This window comes from Balaenoptera physalus (assembly GCF_965194825.1).
Source record: "Balaenoptera physalus genome assembly, chromosome: 11".
NCBI classification, from domain to species: domain Eukaryota; kingdom Metazoa; phylum Chordata; class Mammalia; order Artiodactyla; family Balaenopteridae; genus Balaenoptera; species Balaenoptera physalus.
The window spans coordinates 62,698,217-62,723,800 of NC_138896.1; the positions used below are offsets into that span (position 1 = coordinate 62,698,217).

Consider the following 25,584-nt stretch of genomic DNA (forward strand, 5'->3'; position numbering starts at 1 on the left):
TTTTTCAAATGATGAGTCATTCTCTTTCACAGTAGGCAGAGTTTTGCTCCAGAACCCTGAGTCTGTGTTACATCTCTCCTACTGGGGCTTTCTAGAGACTCTCTACAATATTCTAATCCACCGTAGATACCTTTGGATTCGTTGCATTTTTGTGTGTCATGTGGCTTTAATGGCAGGACAGCTTCAGTCATAGCCTGGACATGCCGTAGAGCTCTCTCTTGCTTTGAACCCCACTCAAAACTGATAGCCTTTCAGGTCACCTAATAAATGGTTTGGAGCAATATTCCCATGTGTGGGATATGCTGCCTCCAAAATCTAAAGAGTTCTGCCAATTACCACCCTTCTTAGTGGTAGGGGATACAAAATGCAGCTAGTCGTCCTTTACTTTAGAGGAGATGTTCTGGCATGCCATTTATTTATTTAATGAATAAATAAATTTATTATTTAGGGATTTAAATTTAAATTTAGGGATTTATTGGATCCCTAAAAATTTCTTCAGTGTGTCAGTGTTGGAGGACAGAGGGAATGAAAAGCACCCACCAAACTGAGAAGGCATCTTGAGAGTGAAAAATGAGGCAGGCAGCTCCATATAAGCAGTGGATCAGTGGGTGAGATTGGGATCGGGTGGGCAATGATGCAGAAGCATTCGCAGCTGTACTCCACACCGCAGAGGGGCCATTGGGATAATTTCATAGTTAACCTCGGGTGTGGGGCTAGGTGCTTGGAAACAGTACGTGCATTCCTAACTTAAGATTTGTGAATGGGTGGGGCTTCCCTGGTGGCACAGTGGTTGAGAATCCGCCTGCCAATGCAGGGGACAGGGGTTCGATCCCTGGTCCGGGAAGATCCCACATGCTGCGGAACAACTAAGCCCATGCGCCACAACTACTGAGCCAGAGTGCCACACTACTGAAGCCTGCATGCCTAGAGCCTGTGCTCTGCAACAAGAAAAGCCACCGCAATGAGAAGCCTGTGCACCGCAACAAAGAGTAGCCCCCGCTCACTGCAACTAGAGAAACCCCGTGCACAGCAACGAAGACCCAACACAGCCAAAAATAAATAAATAAAATAAATTTATATTAAAAAAAAAAAGATTTGTGAATGGGTAACTAGTCTTGTGGGCACCAGGAATACATCAGGGAAGGTTTTTCATCATTGTTTGGGGACTAATAGAGCATAGAGGCTACCTGGTCCTAATGATTATTAGGCAATATCTATTAACTACAAAGCCCTTGATGACAGAGAAGTGATTCACTATGCAGCACAGTCCTGGGTAGGGTCATTGAAAGGAGAGGAGAAACTGTAAGGGCCCAAGATGGCGTCAGTCATGCTAACAGCCATACAGTCAGGAGCCTGAATCTTCTAGTCTTGCTAAACTACTTACCACTTCATGATCATCAAGTCCAGTTAGGAAGTCAGCAGTGTAGTGGACTGACATGATGTTGGGCAGAGTGTCAAGACAACTGAGTTCCCCGCAGGCTCTGTTGGTTAGAGAGCAGGAGAGCCAGCATGCTCTTGTGGTGAGACAGTGATTGTGTGCTGATGTCCTTCTTACATAAAGGCAAATTGCTTTACACCTTCCTTACCAAGGAGGATAGAGAACACAGTTGCCAGACCAGTAGTCACATGTCAGTGCTAGAAGCTGGCCAGTAAAGATACCACATTCAGTATGGCAGCTGTGACTGGGGCTACCACGTGGTTAAATTTATGGTAGCCCATTATCATCTACTCTGTTTGGCTTCTGCAGGAGCCAGACAGATGAACTGAATAGTTTATGAACCCTTATGTATCCATCACTTAATCCCAACAAAACTATCATCCCTGTATCCTTTAAGTATTTGATGATGATGCTAATCTCTGCAAGGGGAGAGGGTTGCTGACCTGGAGTGTTCAGATGAACCTGGAGGTTCAGAATTCTCAGGTTCGTGCACCTCAGTGCCTCATTCCAGGTCTTTGAGTCTTACTCTTTTCCTGTCAGGGTCCTGACTTTGATACAGGAGACCTGTTGGTGCTGTGCATTCAGTCTCCTTTGCTATTCTGCTACCCTCAGTTAGATCCCATATCTGATTTTCGCGCTGTCTGCCCTGCAACTTAGATGAGAGTCTCGTTAGACATTGCCAGAGACTCTGACTTTCATGGTATGCCTTGAGTTGTTAGTTAGTTGACGTGAGCCTATAATTTTCTTTTTTTTTGAAAGCTTCCAAAGCAGTTAAAAGCCAGCCAATCCTTATAATTACCATTGACCCCATACCATTCAGGGGTCATAGCTATCACAAATGCCAACACTTCACCTTTTACCACATCCCAGTTTACCACATATGAGAATCTTAGTTATTTGATGCTATCATATACCAGGAATTACCAGCAATGCAATCTTTTTTGCCATCTGACTAAAGAGTGATCCAGCTTCAAAATCCCATCCTGATAGTCTTCATTCTAGTCTGGAAGCAATTGTTTTAGCCAGTTTCTCCCAAAAGCAAAGCCTGGATCAAATGTTTTCATGCAGGTAGTTTATTTGGGAATGTGATCCAGAGAGGAGGTATGCAGAACAAGGGAAGTGGAACAGGGAAGAAGGGAAAGATGATATAAAGATTTGTCGTTCAGTTGGCCTCCACTACAGGTGACGTGTGCTCAGTCCCACAGGACCTTTTGAGGAGCCTCATGAAATGGATCTCAGAACCACCAACCGCAGGGAGATGAAAAGGGGAAATATATCTATTGGCTCCTGACCGCTGTTGGACAAGAGCGCCCCCTAGTGTTAACTCCCTGTCTTAACCAGTCCAGGATGCTGTAACAAAGTACCATAGTGGTGATCATTTTGTAATGTATAAAAATATTGCAGCACTATGTTGTACACCTGAAACTAATATTATAAGTCAACTATACTTCAAGAAACAAACAAACAAACAAAATTCCCTGGAAGTCACTTCAGCTGGAGGAGAAGGGGCTTGACACAATGGGGGGAGGTGCCTCTTTGCCTACACCTCTGTGGTCAGAAGCAGTCATCGGCAGTCAGAGCACAAATCCCAGGTATTTGGAGGACAGGGTCCTTTTGGCTCACCCAGGCTCTCACAGACTGTGAAGGATGCCCCAGAAACACGTGCACAGATGCCTGCTCTGGGACTGGGAGTGAGGGGTGGGTAGCTGCTACCACGCTAAGAGCTGAAGTCCACTGCAATTTCCTGTCCGAGCCTTCCCCTGGAAGTTACAAGTCTTCAATAGAAGCCATGGTTACGAAACAGTTCCGTTAGACTGATTCTGCCAGCGTGCCTTTCGCCTAGGTGGGGAGACAGAGTCCTGGCGCTTTACTCCCCATCTTCCCAGGATCCTCTCTCCTGACAGTTCTTGACAGGCCTCCCCCTCTGTGGCGTGGCTCTAACGTTTCCCCATGACCAAACTCAGGCTCGCGCTTGGCAGCAGCGCCATGCAAATGACGCTGTGCTCCTCGCGCCACAGCACGTCCGGAGGCCCGGGTGATGCTAGCCTTGATGACCTGGTCAGGTTGGTGTCTCCGCGTTAAATTCGCCGTGTCAGATGATGACTGATCAGTGCTTTGTGGAGAGGTATTCTCACATTTGACCAATATCTTTTTTCCTCATCAAATCTCCATCAGCACTCACTAAAAACTCTTTTCTAAGTCAACCATCTCTCTGGCAATGCTTTCTTGATTTATTTGTTAAAGAAATTGGGTCATTTTTCCTGTACATTTGTCTGTAGTCTGGATTTTGCTGATTTCAACGTTGTGGTGTCGTTTAACCTGTTCTTATGGTCCCTGTATTCCTTGCAATTCAGTAGTTAGTTGTAGAGACATTATGAGGTTTAAGTTCAATTTGGGGGGCAGAAGGGGAAAGACCAGTTCATAGACGGTGCTGTGTACTCCCTTCAGGAGGTACATGATGTCTCTGTTTTCATGATATTGCCAGTCTTTGCCCAGATCTGTTGTTTCATTAGGGGTTATAAATTATAATGAAATGCTAATGATACTGAAATACTTCTATAAAGAGAAACTCTTCGGCAACTACTTTGATTACTCCGAGATAGGAGCAGAATTAATTCTTTCCCCTTATCTGCCAGTTTTTAAAATAATGAGTTGGTTTCCTTAACATCTGCCAACGATGACTAATGAGATTTGGTTAGTCGGTTTTTAATATCATTATGACCTCATAGGTTTCATAACTACAATTATATTTATTCTTATTGATGCTTGAACTGTCCCATCTTTGGCCAGTTGGAACATTTTCAAGTTGACACCTGACTCTTTTGGCACAACATTGGTTGTCTGTGATAACTTCCTTACTTTCTGGAATGGTCAGATGTTCCAGGTTCATCTTGTGTATTTATTGCCCCAGACCTGGAATCAGCCATTTCTCTAAGAAGCCCTGGTTCCTTTATTCCCCCCCACCCCCACAAAGTCTTTGATCTATCCTCCTACATCCCTGAAAATCATCATTTTCCAGGTTAGTAGGGACAGTGCTTTTAGGGTTGGGAGACCTGACATATCTGTGGCCTGGAGGGAGGGAGAAGTGGAAGATACAGTGGCTTCGGAAAGCATTACACTCATGGGGTCCTGCTGGGGACCAGAGGATGGGTAAGATGCTTTGCATATGTTATTCCACTGAATCCTTCCAACAGCCCTGCGAGGTAGGTTTTCTCTCCATTTTACAGGTATAGGAGCTGAGAGAGGAGCTCAAGTAACTTCCCTAAATTCCCACAGCTCAGAAGGGCTGGGACCCAGATTTGAACTTGTGTCTGCTGTTAAAGCCCATCTCTTTCTTCTCTCAAGAGGAGGAGGAAGGCCTGTTGTCCAGGCACAGTGTCACACGGGTGTAGATGACTTCCCCTCGGGTGTGGCTCTGAGTGTGAGGCCCCGTGCCATGTCAGGTCTGCCCCCTCTGAGGCTCAGCCCCATTAGACAGTGAACACTCAGTGTAGAATCCGTATCTCCTCCTGTTGCCCCTTCTCTGCAGCAGAGTCGTGTAGCTGCCAGGCCCCCTCCCTCAGTCGTGGATTTAGGCAGAGATTATTGGTAGCAGATTCTCAGGAAGATTTATTGGTTGCCTGATATCCACTGAGTCCCTGGAGTCTGATACTGTCCCTGTCTTTGGTAGGATTCTTTTGGTTAGAGATCAGGGGAGATTAAGTAATTATTTGTTTGTTTATTTTTAATGAAAGTGGAATAAAACATTGAGAACTGCGAAATGAACATCAGCCAGGAGAGTTTCCCAATGACCTTCATTTTATGTTTTTACCCAAGATAATATTAAGTTGTAATCAGACATTATCCGCCCTGGTTTCTCAGCCTTCTGCTGGCAATGTTTCTCTTTTTTATTTCAAAAGTAGCAGAAGTAGAGACCTTAATCCAGTTTCCTGGACACCCCTCTGATCCCTGCTTCTCAGGGCAGGGCGAGGTGACCCAAGAACCTCTTTTATAACTTGGATGATTGATGGTAAGGACATTCCCCTGAAATCTTTGTTATTTGAGGCACAGAAGCAGACTTTCTCTGTTTGCTGATACAAACGTCACGTGGTGGAAAACATGCGTAAATTCTCCAGACAGAGGGAGAAAGATCAGAATTCAGCAGAACGTCCTGTGCTTTTGTTCCCTTCCCTTGCTGGTATCTTATCTGTGTTATCTTTTGGGGAATGGAGCAGCCGACCCCTTGCAGAGCCGTGCTCAGGAGCAGGGTCCATATAGGAAGCCCACCCTTCCCAGGTGGAAGAAGATGGTCACAAGGCCAGTTCAGGGTGCCCAAGGCTCACCTGGTCCATGGACCAGGCCTGACGTGGAGAGAAACTTCCCAAAGACCTGATAAGAAACTGCCGCTCCCACCCCCAGACACAGCACTGAAATGCCCACACCCTGGGGGAGGACCGTGGGAGTAATGGTATCAGAAGACAGAGGATACATCTCCTTGCAGCATGGCCTTTGCCCTTTTTCTGGAAGCTCTATTTTATCTTTTAATATTCCAAATAGGCCATCACCAGAGTACTCGGGCACTGGGCTGGACTGTGTCAGCTGGCATCGCTGCCACTCCCTGGTGAGGTCTCTGTATTGCAGAGGAGGGGCCAGGGACCCACATTTTCCCAGAATGGACCTTTTACCTGTGGTTCCGGGACCGGTCACTGATGAGAGGCTCTTGGTGGGTTTTGGAAGGGGGGGCCTCTGTTCTCCAGAAGCAGAAGCAGGCAGATGACCGAGCAGCTGTGGGTTTCATACCAGAGTCCAGATCACGTCCTGAGAGCCCCCTGCTTCAGTGCTGCCGGCTGAAGTTGTTAATGATGAATTCCCTGAGCTCTCTCCCACTTGGCAATCCCCTGCGTTCAACAAGTGCCCTCCCGCCTTTTTTTGGCCATGCTGCGTGACTTGTGGGATCTCAGTTCCCCAACCAGGGATTGAACCTGTGTCCTCGGCAGTGAAAGCGCAGAGTCCTAACCACTGGACTGCCAGGGAATTCCCTCAACCCCTTTGTATACGGTATACATAGAGTAATTCCTGTTTTCCTTGTCAAAACTTGACTATTACAGTGATAGGCCAAATCTCAAAATTCTTAAATTAACATATTTGATGGGAGAAACATGTGCTCTTCACTTGTCTCACCTGTACCTTTGGTTATAGGGAACCTCCGGAGGGAAAGGCCATTTAAAGGCACCATGTTGGTTAATGGAGCAAGCAGTAAAGTTTGGAAACTTTCAAGTCTTCCATTCATCCTGTTTACTCCTTAATTTTTATCAAAGTAGTCGTGTACATGGTTTTAAAAAAAAATCAAATCGTTTCTAATGAAATATAAAAAGCCCCCACCTACGTTATGTCATTACACATTTGTCCAAACCCATAGACTTCACACCACCAAGAGTGAACCCTAATGTAAACTGCGGGCTTCATGTGACAGTGATGTGTCAGTGTAGGATCATCAGTTGTAACAAATGTACCATCCATGGGGGACGTTGATAATGGGGGAGGCTCTGCATGTGGTGGGGGCAAGTGGGTATATGGGAAATCTCTATACCTTCCCCTCAATCTTGCTGCAAACCTACCACTGCTCTAAAGAAGTCTATTGAAAATTCCTCCACCTCACCTCTCCCAACTTCAGTCCACTTGTCAGAAATGGCCATTTTTAGCTCTAATTCTTCTGGAAACCTCTAAATAACACATCTTTTCTACTGTTTCCTGGCTCATCAACCATAGATAACCTCAACTTCCCACTCTATTAAATGAGATTTCCTCTCATGTGTCTGCCAGTCGGTTGGGGGTTGGCTGATCTAGCTGGGCTTGGCTGGCTAGATCAGCGTCCAGCTGTGGGTCCAGCTGAACTTGGCTCCCTGCTGCAGGTCGGGCTCGGGTCTGCTCCACGTGGACTCCTGATGGGGTCCAGGATGAAGGGGCAGGAGCTCTTCTCAGGATGATGGCAAAGGCACAAGAGGGAAGGCTCAGCTGCACGAGCACCTTTCAAAATCCTGCCAGCCTTTCATGGTCAAAGCACATCACATGGCCAAAGTCAAGGGTGAAGAAGTGGGCTCTGTCCCTAGTAGCAGGAACTAAACACTCACATGGCAGGGGGCGTGGATACAGAGAAGAGTGAAGAATTGGGGCCACTCATCAATCTACCCTGTTTCTCCTAGCTCTGTTTTGTTATAGACCTCTCTGCAAGTAACTGTATTTTAGCTCAAATAATACCACCACACAGCCTTGCCCAATGGTTGGCCTCTTTTAAGTGGCCAACTTAAATACTTGCTGGTTAGTTTCTTAAATCTCAAAATGACCACAGGGTTCTAAGAATTTTGTTAGGTGGTTTAGGCTTGGAGGATGAAGAAAGTTTGGGTGTAGTTTATTTGACGTCAGTGTGCCTTGAAACACCTTTTCTCATTCTCTTCTGTGTAGTGAAGACCGTCTTCAGGTGGTGTGTGGACAACGAGTTGCTACAGAAGCATCATTTGATCTGCCCGAATGATTACTACAGCGATACAGTGCCCTTTTGCTCTGCACCTAAAGGTAATGCCTCTGTACTCTCTTTGTACCTTCTTCGAGCCTCTGATACCATTCCAGGGAAGTCCTGTAGTAGTGGGACCATACCAGCCACCTTTGCTGCTATTTCCTTGTTCATAGATGTTTTTTTCCACTTTTCTTAAATTTGGTAGTGGCTCTTGGGAGGCTCAGCTCTGAGCATGCCACTTCCTCACTAGCTCCCTAACATGTACAAGATAGAAGTCTCAGCTCCTCAATGCGGAATCTGACTCTCTAGTCTGTTGCCCAACAACAAGATGTGACAGTGTTTAGGAATGGAGTTGAATGAACCAAGAGAGGGAGGGTCTGAAGACATATGAGCCAGGGAGCAAGTTTTTGATGGAGTCAGAACACGGACCTAGGGGTTCTGCATACCCCTTACAGGCCAAGAGCAACTTTGAGTGTGGAGGGAAGTTTGGGTAGGGAGGCAGAGAAGGATGTGTGTATGATACTGGGCCAGTTTTCTGTGCTGTGGAGGCAAGATCTTCTGAGAATGAGTGGAGTGGGAGGCTGTGTTGTGGGCTTAGGCAGCAAGGTAGAATTTCAGAAGAGCCGCCATGTAGATCCTGCGGCCAAACATCGGGATGGCAGCCTGGCGGTGCCAGGCTCCAAAGACGAGCTTGTCAGCAGCCCCAGTCAGTGAGACTCTGATGATCTCTGGGGGACCAGAGCTGAGAAGGCATTTGGGGTGGGAGGATTGGGATCCAGAGAATTCAGGGTGCTGACGAGGAAAGAGTTCCACTGACGGCCTGGGCCATGCAGGGAAGTGAGGCCAGAAAGAGGTAGCAGAACCAAGTGCCATGGGGTACTCGACCACTTACTATTTTATTTTATTTTATTTTTATTTTTATTATTATTTTTGACCGCACTGCGTGGCATGTCGGATCTTAATTCCCCGACCAGGGATTGAACCCGTGCCCCCTGCAATGGAAGCATGGGGTCGCAACCACTGGACCGCCAGGGAAGTCCCAAGTCACTTAGCATTTTTTTTTTTAATCAGTCATCAATTTTATACACATCACTGTATACATGTCAATCCCAGTCGCCCAATTCAGCACACCACCATCCCCACCCCACCGCAGTTTTCCCCCCTTGGTGTCCATACGTTTGTTCTCTACATCTGTGTCTCAACTCCTGCCCTGCAACCTGGTTCATCTGTACCATTTTTCTAGGTTCCACATACATGCGTTAATATACTATATTTGTTTTTCTCTTTCTGACTTACTTCACTCTGTATGACAGTCTCTAGATCCATCCACGTCTCAACAAATGACTCAATTTCGTTCCTTTTTATGGCTGAGTAATATTCCATTGTATATATGTACCACAACTTCTTTATCCATTCGTCTGTCGATGGGCATTTAGGTTGCTTCCATGACCTGGCTATTGTAAATAGTGCTGCAATGAACATTGGGGTGCATGTGTCTTTTTGAATTACGGTTTTCTCTGGGTATATGCCCAGTAGTGGGATTGCTGGGTCATATGGTAATTCTATTTTTAGTTTTTTAAGGAACCTCCATATTGTTCTCCATAGTGGCTGTATCAATTTACATTCCCACCAACAGTGCAAGAGGGTTCCCTTTTCTCCACACCCTCTCCAGCATTTGTTGTTTGTAGATTTTCTGATGATGCCCATTCTAACTGGTGTGAGGTGATACCTCATTGTAGTTTTGATTTGCATTTCTCTAATAATTAGTGATGTTGAGCAGCTTTTCATGTGCTTCGTGGCCGTCTGTATGTCTTCTTTGGAGAAATGTCTATTTAGGTCTTCTGCCCATTTTTGGATTGGGTTGTTTGTTTCTTTAATATTGAGCTGAATGAGCTGTTTATATATTTTGGAGATTAATCCTTTGTCCGTTGATTCGTTTGCAAATATTTTCTCCCATTCTGAGGATTGTCTTTTCGTCTTGTTTATGGATTCCTTTGCTGGGCAAATGCTTTTAAGTTTCATTAGGTCCCATGTGTTTATTTTTGTTTTTATTTCCATTACTCTAGGAGGTGGATCAAAAAAGGTCTTGCTGTGATTTGTGTCAAAGAGTGTTCTTCCTATGTTTTCCTCTAAGAGTTTTATAGTGTCCAGTCTTACATTTAGGTCTCTAATCCATTTTGAGTTTATTTTTGTGTATGGTGTTAGGGAGTGTTCTAATTTCATTCTTTTACATGTAGCTGTCCAGTTTTCCCAGCACCACTTATTGAAGAGACTGTCTTTTCTCCATTGTATATCTTTGCCTCCTTTGTCATAGATTAGTTGACCATAGGTGTGTGGGTTTATCTCTGGGCTTTCTATCTTGTTCCATTGGTCTATGTTTCTGTTTTTGTGCCAGTACCATATTGTCTTGATTACTGTAGCTTTATAGCATAGTCTGAAGTCAGGGAGTCTGATTCCTCCAGCTCCGTTTTTTTCGCTCAAGACTGCTTTGGCTATTTGGGGTCTTTTGTGTCTCCATACAAATTTTAAGATGATTTGTTCTAGTTCTGTAAAAAATGCCATTGGTAATTTGATAGGGATTGCATTGAATCTGTAGATTGCTTTGAGTAGTGTAGTCATTTTCACAATATTGATTCTTCCAATCAAGAACATGGTATATCTCTCCATCTGTTGGTATCATCTTTAATTTCTTTCATCAGGGTCTTATAGTTTTCTGCATACAGGTCTTTTGTCTCCCTAGGTAGGTTTATTCCTAGGTATTTTATTTTTTTTGTTGCAATGGTAAATGGGAGTGTTTACATAATTTCTTTCAGATTTTTCATCATTAGTGTATAGGAATGCAAGAGATTTCTGTGCATTAATTTTGTATCCTGCACCTTTACCAAATTCATTAATTAGCTCTAGTAGTTTTCTGGTGGCAGTTTTAGGATTCTCTATGTATAGTATCATGTCATCTGCAAGAAGTGACACTTTTACTTCTTCTTTTCCAATTTGTATTCCTTTTATTTCTTTTTCTTCTCTGATTGCTGTGGCTAGGACTTCCAAAACTATGTTGAATAATAGTGGTGAGAGTGGACATCCTTGTCTTGTTCCTGATCTTAGAGGAAATGCTTTCAGTTTTTCACCGTTGAGAATGATGTTTGCTGTGGGTTTGTCGTATATGGCCTTTATTATGTTGAGGTAGGTTCCCTCTATGCCCACTTTCTGGAGAGTTTTTATCATAAATGGGTGTTGAATTTTGTCAAAAGCTTTTTCTGCATCTATTGAGATGATCATATGGTTTTTATTCTTCAGTTTGTTAATATGGTGTATCACATTGATTGATTTGCGTATATTGAAGAATCCTTGCATCCCTGGGATAAATCCCACTTGATCGTGGTGTATGATCCTTTTAATGTGTTGTTGGATTCTGTTTGCTAGTATTTTGTTGAGGATTTTTGCATCTATATTCATCAGTGATATTGGTCTGTAATTTTCTTTTTTTGTAGTATCTTTGTCTGGTTTTGGTATCAGGGTGATGGTGGCCTCATAGAATGAGTTTGGGAGTGTTTCTTCCTCTGCAGTTTTTTGGAAGAGTTTGAGAAGGATGGGTGTTAGCTCTTCTCTAAATGTTTGATAGAATTCACCTGTGAAGCCATCTGGTCCTGGACTTTTGTTTGTTGGAAGATTTTTAATCACAGTTTCAATTTTATTACTTGTGATTGGTCTGTTCATATTTTCTATTTCTTCCTGGTTCAGTCTTGGAAGGTTATACCTTTCTAAGAATTTGTCCATTTCTTCCAGGTTGCCCATTTTATTGGCATAGAGTTGCTTGTAGTAGTCTCTTAGGATGCTTTGTATTTCTGCAGTGTCTGTTGTAACTTCTCCTTTTCCATTTCTGATTTTATTGATTTGAGTCCTCTCCCTCTTTTTCTTGATGAATCTGGCTAATGGCTTATCAATTTTGTTTATCTTCTCAAAGAACCAGCTTTTAGTTTTATTGATCTTTGCTCTTGTTTTCTTTGTTTCTATTTCATTTATTTCTTCTCTGATCTTTATGATTTCTTTCCTTCTGCTAACTTTGGGTTTTGTTTGTTCTTCTTTCTCTAGTTGCTTTAGGTGTAAGGTTAGATTGTTTACTTGAGATTTTTCTTGTTTCTTTAGATAGGCTTGTATAGCTATAAACTTCCCTCTTAGAACTGCTTTTGCTGCATCCCATAGGTTTTGGATCGTCGTGTTTTCATTGTCATTTGTCTCTAGGCATTTTTTGATTTCCTTTTTGATTTCTTCAGTGATCTCTTGGTTATTTAGTAACGTATTGTTTAGCCTCCATGTGTTTGTGCTTTTCACGTTTTTTTCCCTGTAATTCCTTTTTAATCTCATAGTGTTGTGGTCAGAAAAGATGCTTGATAATGATTTCAGTTTTCTTAAATTTACTGAGGCTTGATTTGTGACCCAAGATGTGATCTATCCTGGAGAATGTTCCGTGTGCACTTGAGAAGAAAGTGTAATCTGCTGTTTTTAGATGGAATGTCCTATAAATATCAATTAAATCTATCTGGTCTATTGTGTCATTTAAAGCTTCTGTTTCCTTATTTATTTTCATTTTGGATGATCCATCCATTGGTGTAAGTGAGGTGTTAAGTCCCCCACTATTATTGTGTTACTGTCGATTTCCTCTTTTATAGCTGTTAGCAGTTGCCTTATGTATTGAGGTGCTCCTGTGTTGGGTGCATATATATTTATAATTGTTAGATCTTCTTCTTGGATTGATCCCTTGATCATTATGTAGTGTCCTTCCTTGTCTCTTGTAACATTCTTTATTTTAAAGTCTATTTTATCTGATATGAGTATAGCTACTCCAGCTTTCTTTTGATTTCCATTTGCATGCAATATCTTTTTCCATCCCCTGACTTTCAGTCTGTATGTGTCCCTAGGTCTAAAGTGGGTCTCTTGTAGACAGCATATATATGGGTCTTGTTTTTGTATCCATTCAGCAAGCCTGTGTCTTTTGGTTGGAGCATTTAATCCATTCACGTTTAAGGTAATTATCGATATGTATGTTCCTATGACCATTTTCTTAATTGTTTTGGGTTTGTTTTTGTAGGTCCTTTTCTTCTCTTGTGTTTCTCACTTAGAGAAGTTCCTTTAGCATTTGTTGTAGAGCTGGTTTGGTGGTGCTGAATTCTCTTAGCTTTTGCTTGTCCGTAAAGCTTTTGATTTCTCCATCAAATCTAGATGAGATCCTTGCCGGGTAGAGTAATCTTGGTTGTAGATTCTTCCCTTTCATCACTTTAAGTATATCATGCCACTCCCTTCTGGCTTGTAGAGTTTTCTGCTGAGAAATCAGCTGTTAACCTTATGGGAGTTCCCTTGTATGTTATTTGTCATTTTTCCCTTGCTGCTTTCAATAATTTTTCTTTGTCTTTAATTTTTGCCAGTTTGATTACTATGTGTCTCAGCATGTTTCTCCTTGGGTTTATCCTGTATGGGACTCTCTGCACTTCCTGGACTCGGGTGGCTATTTCCTTTCCCATGTTAGGGAAGTTTTCGACTATAATCTCTTCAAATATTTTCTCGGGTCCTTTCTCTCTCTTTTCTCCTTCTGGGACCCCTATAATGCGAATGTCGTTGCGTTTAATGTTGTCCCAGAGGTCTCTTAGGCTGTCTTCATTTCTTTTCATTCTTTTTTCTTTATTCTGTTCCGCAGCAGTGAATCCCACCATTCTGTCTTCCAGGTCACTTATCCGTTCTTCTGCGTCAGTTATTCTGCTATTGATTCCTTCTAGTGTAGTTTTCATTTCAGTTATTGTATTGTTCATCTCTGTTTGTTTGTTCTTTAATTCTTCTAGATCTTTATTGAACATTTCTTGCATCTTCTCGATCTTTGCCTCCATTCTTCTTCTGAGGTCCTGGATCATCTTCACTATCATTATTCTGAATTCTTTTTCTGGAAGGTTGCCTATCTCCACTTCATTAAGTTATTTTTCTGGGGTTTTTTCTTGTTCCTTCATCTGGTATATAGCCCTCTGCCTTCTCATCTTGTCTATCTTTCTGTGAATGTGGTTTTTGTTCCACAGGCTGCAGGATTGTAGTTTTTCTTGCTTCTGCTGTCTGCCCTCTGGTGGTTGAGGCTATCTAAGAGGCTTGATGGGAGGCTCTGGTGGTGGGTAGAGCTGACTGTTGCTGTGGCGTTCAGAGCTCAGTAAAACCTTAATCCACTTGACTGTTGATGGGTGGGGCTGGGTTCCCTCCCTGTTGGTTGTTTTGCCTGAGGCAACCCAACACTGGAGCCCACCTGGGCTCTTTGGTGGGGCTAATGACAGACTCTGGGAGGTTAGCCAAGGAGTACTTCCCAGAACTTCTGCTGCCAGTGTCCTTGTCCCCACAGTGAAACAGAGCCACCCCCCGCCTCTGCAGGAGACCTTCCAACACTAGCAGGCAGGTCTAGTTCAGTCTCCCCTGGGGTCACTGCTCCTTCCCCTGGGTCCTGATGCGCACACTATTTTGTGTGTGCCCTCCAAGAGTGGGGTCTCTGTTTCCCCCAGTCCTGTCGAAGTCCTGCAATCAATTCCCACTAGGCTTCAAAGTCTGATTCTCTATGAATTCTTCCTCCCATTGCCGGAACCCCAGGTTGGGAAGCCTGACGTGGGGCTCAGAACCTTCACTCCGGTGGGTGGACTTCTGTTGTATAAGTGTTCACCAGTCTGTGAGTCACCTACCCACCAGTTATGGGATTTGATTTCACTCTGATTGCGCCCCTCCTACCGTCTCATTGTGGCTTCTCCTTTGTCTTTGGATATGGGGTATCTTTTTTGGTGAGTTCCAGTGTCCTCCTGTCAATGATTGTCCAGCAGCTAGTTGTGTTTCTGGTGTTCTCGCAAGAGAGAGTGAGAGCACGTCCTTCTACTCTGCCATCTTGGTTCCTCTCCTCCGCCACTTAGTATTTTAAAGTTGGCTGGACACTCAGTATCTTAGGCAGATCAGTAAGGATGGATTTAACATGCATTGAGGATTTACCTGGCACTGTGCTAGGAAATGTGATGATACCAGTTTCATTGCATTCCTGCTAGCAATATTGAATGTTCTCATTTAACCTTTTGGAGATGATCTTATAGGTATAAAAAGCTAATACAAACTTTGATATGTCATGTGAACCTTTTAAAAAGCATGTTCACATATGACGTATGTGTACATGCGTGTGTGTGACAATGGCCCACTCATGTTCTTGACCATGTTTGGCAACTGAACAAATATATGAACACTCTAGTCCTAAGTCTCGAGGATACAGAGTAAGTTCCAGGAGTAATTGATACAGTGAAGGGCAATTACATCTGGGGTAGGAAATATGAACATATAGGGGAAAAAGAATACCAAGCTAACTGTGCCTTTGGTGGTTTCATTAAGTCATCTTGGAAGCGTCCACCTCGTCACCTTGGTATAGTAACTTATTTTTTTTCCTGGTGCCACAGGTGTCTTTGTCCCTGGATATTCAAAACTGACATTTAGTTGTGAGAAACGTTCTGTCCCAAAGAAAGAACTGACCAAGAAGCTTGCCTGCAGGAAGATGCCCTCTCAGTCTGAAGAGGAGACAGACTACACCATGGACAGCCTGACGTGGGACCCATCTTTTAAGGCCAAACTCAGATCCAGGGCAACTGTCAAGGTGAGTGCTGAAGCCTGTGAGTGTGTGGGCAGTGAGGCAGGGCGATGACAAGGGGGAAGGGGCTCCTGGTGACACACGACGTTGTGATGAAGCCACAGCAAAATAGGAGGGTGTCCTTGGCCACCTGTGGATCATGAAGTCGGCAAGATATCAACACACACAGGCCCCCTGCTTGTCGTTGACACTATCCTTTTCTCGTGTTTCAAAGAAAACAGGTTCACCGAAGAATAAAAACTGGATGAACCATTTACGTGTGCCCCAGAGGCAGCTGGAGCGGCTTCTGCTCGCCAGGATGGAGAGTCGGAACCGCTTCCTGAAAAACCCTCGCTTTTTCCCTCCTAACACTCCATTTGGAGGCAAGTCTCTTCTCTTTCCTCCCAAGAAGCCAGCACTGATAGGAGAATTCCAGGATGGAGAGCTGGAAGAGAGGTGTGTTTTTTCCTGACTCGTGTTCTCAGAAAATCTGACCCTGCAGAGGAAAACTCAGAAGGTCCTGAGTCTGCTTTGGCTTCTGGAGGATCCTAGACGTTTGGGGGCGGGGTGTCAGTATCCTAGTAGAGCAGGGCTTCGGGGCTGCCCTCAGGCGTGGCCTTTGGACACCCCCAGAGTCCTGGGTTGTGCTCTTCTGACCTGCCAGAGTCTTGAGGAATAGGGGTTAGTGTTGGCCCTTGTTTATATCTGAATGGTCTGGGTCAAATGGGAGACATTTCTATAGCCATGTGCTCCTTCCATTAAATTCATGTGTCTTGGATAATAAAAATGTTTAAAATCTGTGTAATGACAAATAATTAGTATAAATTGTGATTTTTCTTTAAGAGTGTGCCTTTGGTTATATTTCAGTAATTGTCCGTACGAAGGGAATGAGTTGCTTCACTGGTTCATAATTTTAATGGACTTAAAACTATTAATGTTTCTTTATTAAATATCTTTTTATTAAGAAAAATCAGAAAAGGTTTGCCAAGAAAACTAGCACCTATATTAAAAACCCAATTAACGTATTGGTGTTTAAGCTTCCAGAGTTTTTCCTATGCATATTGAAAAGGAAATATGTAGCTATATGTGTTTTCACAAAGATTCGATCTTGCTGTAAAACTATTTTGTGACCTGCTTTAACAACAACAAAAGCCAACAGATGACACATTGCCAATCTCTTTGATGGCTTGGATGTATTTGTTTTGCATGAATCAGTCACATGGATGAAACTAACAGCCTTTCTCACCCTGTCTTGCCCTCCCACAGTTGTGCTGATACTCCAGTGTTTCTAGCTAAGCCCTCAATTGCATTTTTCACAGATTATGAAATTGGACCAGTTTATGAGGTAAGACTCTGGTTTCTTTACAGATCCCACTCTGCTTCCTTATTTTTAAAAAGTCTTTGCTGTGAAATTTTAAAACCATACACACACACACACACACACACACACACAGGCCATACACAAAACTAGGGAAAAGACTGTAAAGAATGCTTATGTGCCCATCACTCAGCTTCAACAGTTACCTACATTCTGCAAATCTGGTTTCATCTGTTATCCTCACAACTTCATGTATGTGTGTCTGTGTGCACATGCATTCACTGGAGTATTTTAAGGAAAAGCTTAGATAGCATGTCATTCTTCAGTTAATACTTTAGTGAGTATCTCTAACAGATAAGGACTATTAAAGAATAACCATCATCATACCCAGCAATATTAACAGTGATTCCTTAATATCAACCAATATCCATCCACATCTTATTTTTAGCTATTTATTTTTTCTAAAAAGTCAATTTATAATTGGTTTCTTTGAGTCAGAATTCAAACATTGCATTTGGTTAAAGTATCTCTTATTTCTTCCTTAGTTTATAATTGCTGCTCCATCCTTTTCTTTTTAAAAATGCCATTTATTTGTAGAAGAAACTGTAATTTCTTATATTCTGGATTTGGCTAATTGCTTTATTTTTTGTATTTTGTTTTTTTTTAATTTAATTTTATATTAGAGTACAGTTGATTTACAATGTTGTGTCAGTTTCAGGTGTACAGCAAAGTGATTCAGTTATACATATACATATATACATTCTTTGTCAGATTCTTTTCCCATATAGGTTATTACAGAATACTGAGTAGAGTCCCCTGTGTTATACAGTAGGTCCTTGTTGATAATCTGTTTTATATGTAGTAATGTATATATGTTATATCCCAAACTCCTAATTTATCCCTCCTCCCACCTTTTCCCTTTGATAACCTTTGATAAGTTTTTTTTCGAAGTCTGTGAGTCTGTTTCTGTTTTGTAAATAAGTTCATTTGTATCAGTTTTTTTAGGATCCACCTGTAAGTGATACCATATGATATTTGTCTTTCTCTGTCTGACTTACTTCACTTAGTATGATAAACTTTAGGTCCATCCATGTTGCTGCAAATGGCATTATTTCATTCTTTTTTATGGCTGAGTCATATTCCATTCTATATAGGTACCATATCTTCGTTATCCATTCATCTGTCAATGGACATTTAGGTTGCTTTCATGTCTTGGCTATTGTAAATAGTGCTGCAGTGAACATTAGGGTGCATATATCTTTTGGAATTATGGTTTTCTCCAGATATATGCCCAGCAGCAGGATTGGTGGATTATATGGTAGTTCTATTTAGTTTTAAGGAACCGCGATACTATTCTCCATAATGATATTACCAATTTACATTCCCACCAACAGTGTAGGAGGGTTCCCTTTTCTCCGCACCCTCTCCAGCATTTATTGTTTATAGAGTTTTTGATGAAGGCCATTCTGACTGGTTGTAGTTTTGATTTGCATTTCTCTAATAATTAGTGATGTTGATCATCTTTTCATGTGCTTTTTGGCCATCTGTATGTCTTCTTTGGAGAAATGTCTATTTAGATCTTCCGCCCATTTTTTTATTTGGTTGGGTTTTTTTTTTTATATTGAGCTGCATGAGCTGTTTGTATATTTTGGAGATTAATCCCTTGTCTGTCTCACCATTTACAAATATTTTCTCCCGTTCTGTGGGTTGTCTTTTTGTTTTGTTTATGGTTTCCTTTGCTGTGCAGAAGCTTTTAAGTTTAATTAGGTCCCACTTGTTTATTTTTGTTTTTATTTCCATTACTCTAGGAGGTGGATTGAAGAAGATATTGCTGCAATTCATGTCAAAGAGTGTCTTGCCTATGTTTTCCTCTAAGAGTTTTATAGTATCAGGCCTTACATTTAGGTCTTTAATCCATTTTCAGTTTATTTTTGTGTATGGTGTTAGAGAGTGTTCTAATTTCATTTTTTACCTGTAGCTGTCCAGTTTTCCCAGCACCATTTATTGAAAAGACTGTCCTTTCTCCACTGTATGTTCTTGCCTCCCTTGTCATAGAGTAATTGACCATAGGTGTGTGGCTTTATTTCTGGGCTTTCTATCCTGTTCATTGATCTATATTTCTGTTTTTGTGCCAATACCAAACTGTTTTGATTACTGTAGCTTTGTAGTATAGTCTGAAGTCAGGGAGTCTGATTCCTCCAGCTCTGTTTTTCTTTCTCAGGATTGCTTTGGCTATTCAGGGTCTTTTGTGTCTCCATACAAATTGTAAAGTTTTTTGTTCTAATTCTGTGAAAAATGCCATTGGTAATTTAATAAGGATTGCATCGAATCTATAGATTGCCTTAGAGAGTATAGTCATTTTGACAATATCGATTCTTCCAATCAAAGAACATGGTGTATCTTTCCATCTGTTTGTGTCATCTGCAATTTCTTTCATCAGCGTCCTGTAGTTTTCAGAGTACAGGTCTTTTGCCTCCTTAGGTAGGTTTATTCCTAGGTATTTTATTCTTTTTGATGCAATGGTAAATGGGATTGTTTCCTTAATTTCTCTTTCTGATCTTTTGTTGTTAGTGTATTGCAATGCAAGAGATTTCTGTGTAATAATTTTGTTTCCTGCAACCTTACCAAATTCACTGATGAGCTCTAGTAGTTTTCTGGTAGCATCTTTAGGCTCTTCTGTGTATAGTATCATGTCATCTGCAAACAGTGACAGTTTTACTTCTTTGGATTCCTTTTATTTCTTTTTCTTCTCTGATTGCCATGGCTAGGACTTCTAAAACTATGTTGAATAATGGTGGTGAGAATGGACCTCCTTGTCTTGTTCCTGATCTTAGAGGAAATGCTTTCAGTTTTTCAGTGTTGAGTATGATGTTAGCTGTGGGTTTGTCATATGGCCTTTTTTATGTTGAGGTAAGTTCCCTCTATGCCCACTTTCTGGAAAGTCTTTATCATAAATGAGTGTTGAATTTTGTTGGAAGCTTTTTCTGCATCTATTGTGATGATCATATGGTTTTTATTCTTCAATTTGTTGATGTGGTGTATCACACTGACTGATTTGTAGGTACTGAAAAATCCTTGCATCCCTGGGATAAATCCAACTTGATCATGATGTATGATCCTTTTAATGTATTGTTGGATTTGGTTTGCTAGTATTTTGTTGATAATTTTTGCATCCATGTTCATCAGTGATATTGTCCTGTAATTTTCTTTTTTTGTAGTATCTTTGTCTGGTTTTGGTATCAGGGTGATGGTGGCCTCATAGAATGAGTTTAGGAGTGTTCCTTCCTCTGCAATTTTTTGGAATAGTTTCAGAAGGACAGGTGTTAAGTCTTTAAATGTTTGATAGAATTCGCCTGTGAAGCCATCTGGTCCTGGACTTTTGTTTGTTGGAAGTTTTTAAACTACAGCTTCAATTTCAGTACTTGTGATTTGTCTGTTCATATTTTCTATTTCTTCCTGGTTCAGTCTTGGAAGGTTGTACCTTTCTAAGAATTTGTCCATTTCTTCTAGGTTGTCTATTTTATTGGCATATAGTTGTTTGTAGTAGTTTCTTATGATCCTTTGTATTTCTGTGGTGTCCGTTGTCACTTCTCCTTCTTCATTTCTAATTTTATTGATTTGAGCCCTCTCCCTTTTTTTCTTGATGAGTCTGGTTAAAGGTTTGTCAATTTTGTTTATCTTTTCAAAGAACTGACTTTTTGTTTCATTGATCTTTTCTATTGTTTTCTTCATCTCTATTTCATTTATTTCTGCTCTGATCTTTATGATTTCTTTCCTTCAACTAACTTTGGTTTTTATAAAAAATTTTTAAATTAATTTATTTACTATTTTTTGGCTGTGTCGGGTCTTAGTTGTGGCACCTGGGGTCTTTGTTACAGCATGTGGGATCTTTCATTGCAGTGTGTGGGATCTCCATTGCGGCGCACAGGCTTCTTTCCAGTTGTGGCGTGCGGGTTTTCTCTCTCTAGTTGTGGTGCGTGGGCTCCAGGGTATGTGGGCTCTGTAGTTGTGGTGTGCGGACTTAGTTGCCCTGCGGCATGTGGGATCTTAGTTCCCCAACCAGGGATCGAACCCGTGTCCCCTGCATTGGAAGGCAGTTTCTTTACCACTGGACCACTAGGGAAGTCCCTAACTTTGAGTTTTGCTTGTTCTTCTTTCTCTAATTGCTTTAAGTGCAATGTTAGGATGTTTATTTGAGATTTTTCTTCTTTCCTGAGGTAAGACTGTATTGCTATAAACTTCCCTCTTAGAAGTGCTTTTGCTGCATCCCATAGGCTTTGGACCATTGTGTTTTCATTTTTATTGGTCTCTGGGTAGTTCTTTATTTCCTCTTTGATTTCTTCAGTGATCTATTGGTTGTTTAGTAACATATTGTTTAACCTCCATGTGTTTGTGTTTTTTAGTTTTTTTCTTGTCATTGATTTCTAATCTCATAGTGGAACAGCTGTATTTCTCTGTCATCTCATTTTGTCTAACTTTCTGTGTTTGTGGCCTCCATTCCTCAGGCTGCAGGATTATAGTTGTTCTTGCCTCTGGTGTCTGCCCCCTGGTGTGTGAGGTTGGTCCAGGGGCTTGTGCAGGCTTCCTGGTGGGAGGGACTGGTGCCTTCCCACTGGTGGGTGGAGCTGGGTCTTGTCCCTCTGGTGGGCTGGCCCATGTCAAAATGTGTGTTTATAAGCAGCTGTGGGGTCAGGATGTCTTTAGGCAGCCTGTCTTCTGATGGGTGGGCCTGTGTTCCTACCCTGTTGGTTGTTTGGCCTGAGGTGTCCCAGCACTGGAGAAGTGCAGGCTGTTTGGTAATGTCAGGTCTCAGTGCCAAAATGGCAACCTCTGGGAGAGCTCACACTGATGGGTATTCCCTGGGACATCTGCCACCAGTGTCCTTGCCTCCACAGTGAGCCACAGCTGACCCCCACCTCCCCAGGAGACCCTCCAAGACCCACAGGTGAGTCTGGCCCAGGCTCCTATGGAGTTACTGCTTTGCCCTGAGTCCCAGTGCACATGAAACCTTGTGTGCGCCCTCCAAGAGTGGAGTCTCTGTTTCCCCCAATCCTGTGGAGCTCCTGCACTCAAGCCCCACTGGCCTTCAAAGCCAAATGCTCTGGGGGCTCCTCCTTCTGATGCCAGATGCCCAGTCTGGGGAGCCTGACGTGGGGCTTAGAACTCTCACTCCTACGGGAGTACCTTTGCAATATAATTATTTTCCACTTTGTGGGTCGCCCACCCAGCAGGTATGGGATTTGATTATATCAGGAAAGTGCCCCTCCTACCATCTCACTGTGGCTTCTTTGTCTTTGGGTGCAGAATATCTTTTTTGGTAGGTTCGAGTTTTTTTTGTTGATAGTTGTTCGGCAGTTAGTTGTGATTTTGGTGTTTTTGTGAGAGGAGTTGAACTGAAGTCCTTCTACTCTGCCTTCTTGTCTCAGTTTGACTCTCGCTAATTGCTTTATTTGGTGACATTAAACATATTCCTTTATCCTCCATATATTTTATAAACTTGTTAGATGTAGAGGTTTGATTAGATTCACGTTCAAGTTTTTTTTAATTTTTAAATTTTTTTGGCAAGAATACTTCTTTGGTTGTGGTGTATATTTCTTGTTGCATCCCATCAGGAGGAGCGTGATACTCGGTTTTCCCATTATTGGTGATGAATGGCTTCAGGCTTTATGAGCCTAATTCATCCTTTATAAAGTTTTTATCAATGTTTTATTTAATGGTTTTAGTAGCATTAGATGACTGTTGCCTAGATCAATTTTTTTAAAATTAGGGGTTATAAAATGGTGACTTCTAATTCTGTTATTCTTTCTGCATTTATTACCTGTGATTTTCTGTTTTTAAAAAAACTTTCCCTCAAACTTCTGTTTATATCCCCTCTTCCTTAAATTCTCCTTACCTCTATAGATAACTATTTCTGTTAGTTTGGGTTCTTCCATTGTTTCTTTTTGGAATCATAAGCAAATATGTAGACATATATTTGAACCCTTTCTCCTTCTTACTGTCCACACCTTGCTTTTTTCACTTAACAGTATATCTAGTGATTACTTCAAGAGCAATATGTAGAGACTTTCCTCATTCCTCTTCTTAGTTTCCCTCTTGCTGCTAGCCTCCTTCCGTCCTGGGGAATCAGGTCAAGACCAAGCTTAGCAGTCACCAATTCTGCTCACCATATGCAAAGACGGCTCTTCTTAATGATGACAATCCCTTCACACACACATGGATTGTACTTTACAGTTTAAAGAGCACGTGCAAATCCATAATTCTTTAGGAACTCTCATCCACCCATAGCAAAAGCAGACTAATATGTCAGGCTTTTAGGCTAAATGTTAAAGAAAGCATTTTTTTACTTCTTGAACTCAACAGTTATGTATTCTCTTTTGGACTTGTATGTTTGGGATTTCTGTGTCTGGTCATCACATTTCAAAGACAGTTGGAAAAGTTGGCAAAGACTCAAGAGAAAGGGAGCTGAAATAATTTCAGTTTGGGCATGGAATGGGGCAAAGGGATGGCTGCCCAGGGACGTACAAAAGCCATTTCTGTAGGACCTGCAAGTGTCCACTGTGGAGCCTGTAGATGAGGTGAGCTTAGGCTGCATAGGACCATCTTCCCCTCCTGTCTTTACTCTTTTGTGGCACAATTTTTTTTTTTTTTTGGAAAAGCTTCTTTATTAACACAAAGTACTATTCTTTTTTTTTTTTTTTTGTAAATTTTTACTTATTTACTTATTTATTTTTGGCTGTGTTGGGTCTTTGTTGCCACACATAGGCTTTCTCTAGTTGTGGTGAGCCGGGGCTACTCTTCATTGCGGTGCACGGGCTTCTCATTGCGGTGGCTTCTCTTGGTGCAGAGCACGGACTCTAGGCATGCGGGCTTCAGTAGTTGTGGCACGTGGGCTCAGTAGTTGTGGTTCATGGGCTGTAGAGCACAGGCTCAGTAGCTGTGGCACATGGCCTTAGTTGCTCCACGGCATGTGGGATCTTCCCGGACCAGGGCTCGAACCCTTGTCCCCTGCATTGGCAGGCAGATTCTTAACCACTGTGCCACCAGGGAAGTCCCTGTGGCACAATTTTATTTATCTTCCCCACTAGATTGAAACCCACACAGGCAGGGATTATTTCTAGGTGTATGTTATCATTTTATTATTAGTGCTTGCATACAGTAGGTCCACTGACTGAATGACCTGAATACTTGAATATGGGTCTACCTCTTAGCCTTGCCTGCCCCTGATGCAAGGTAAATCAAGAACAAATAAAAGGGGCCTCATTTTACTAAAAAAAAAAAAGAGTGTGTGTGTGTGTGTGTGTGTGTGTGTGTGTGTACTTCTCAAAGGGTTTGTTTGTGGGTCATCCACCTGGCAGATATGGGATTTGATTTTATCATGATTGCATCCCTCCTGCCGTCTTGTTGTGGCTTCTTTGTCTTTAGATGTAGGATATCTTTTTTGGTAGGTTCCAGCATTTTTTTGTCAATGATTGTTCAGCAGTTAGTTGTGATTTGGGTGTTTTCATAAGAAGGGCTGAACTCATGTTCTTCTACTCTGCCATCTTGTCTGAGATCTTCCCAAGGGGTTTCGATAAGGTGGTGAATGACAGCTTACACATGGTTTCGTAAGGTTGCTAAATATGCAAAATGGTTAAATATATAGGGAAAACTGCTGTATAAAAAATAAATTAAATTAAATTTAAAAAAATATATAGGGAAGTATATGTAAAATGTTAAAATTAAACAAAGTACAGCATAATGATTAAGAGTAAGATCTGACTACATATGGCTGGAAGAAGCCACTCACACTGCCCAGAGAATCATACATAATTAGCACATTTCAGGGAAGGAGTTACAGTATCATTTTTTTCATAAACTTGTGTTGACACTGATGAAAACTATTTATTTTTTAATTTGGGGGATTTTTGTTTTTATTGAAGTATAGTTTATTTACAATGTTGTATTAATTTCCAATGTATAGCAAAGTGATTCAGTTATACATATATATACATTCTTTTTTTTAATATTCTTTTCCATTAAGGTTTATCATAGGATACTGAATATAGTTCTGTGTGCTGTACAGTAGGACGTTGTTGTTTATCCATTCCATATATAATAGCTTACATCTGCTAGCCCCAATCTCCGACTCCATCCCTCCCCCTACCCCCTCCCCCTTGACAACCACAAGTTTGTTCTCTATGTCCATAACTCTGTTTCTGTTTCACAGATAGGTTCATTTGTGTCATATTTTGGATTCCATATGTACGTGATATCATATGGTATTTGCCTTTCTCTTTGTGGCTTACTTCACTTAGTATGATAATCTCTAGTTGCATCCATGTTGCTGCAAATGGCATTATTTTGCTCTTTTTTTATGGCTGAGTAATAGTCCATTGTATATACACACCACATCTTCTTTATCCATTCCTCTGTCGATGGACATTTAGGTTATTTCCATGTCTTGGCTATGTCATGTGCTGCTGTGAACACAGGGGTGCACGAATCTTTTTGGATTAGAGTTTTGTTTGGATATATGCCCAGGAGTGGGATTGCTGGTAATTCTATTTTTAGTTTTCTCAAGAACATTCCATACTGTTTTCCGTAGTGGCTGTACCAACTTACATTCCCTCCAGCAGTGTAGGAGAGTTCCTTCTTCTCCACATCCTCTCCAGCATTTGTTATGTGTAGAGTTTTTAATGATCACCATTCTGACTGGTGTGAGGTGGTACCTCATTGTA

General features: G+C 41.8%; 1 protein-coding gene across 1 annotated transcript in view; it reads left to right on the forward strand.

The window, feature by feature from the left end:
* DLEC1 (DLEC1 cilia and flagella associated protein) overlaps positions 1–25,584 on the forward strand; it is a 101,594-nt gene that overhangs the window by 27,141 nt on the left and 48,869 nt on the right. Inside the window, 4 exon segments of the mRNA XM_082412715.1 lie at positions 7,880–7,990; positions 15,383–15,576; positions 15,785–16,005; positions 16,816–16,894. Of these exon segments, the coding sequence (XP_082268841.1) occupies positions 7,880–7,990; positions 15,383–15,576; positions 15,785–16,005; positions 16,816–16,894 (605 nt within the window).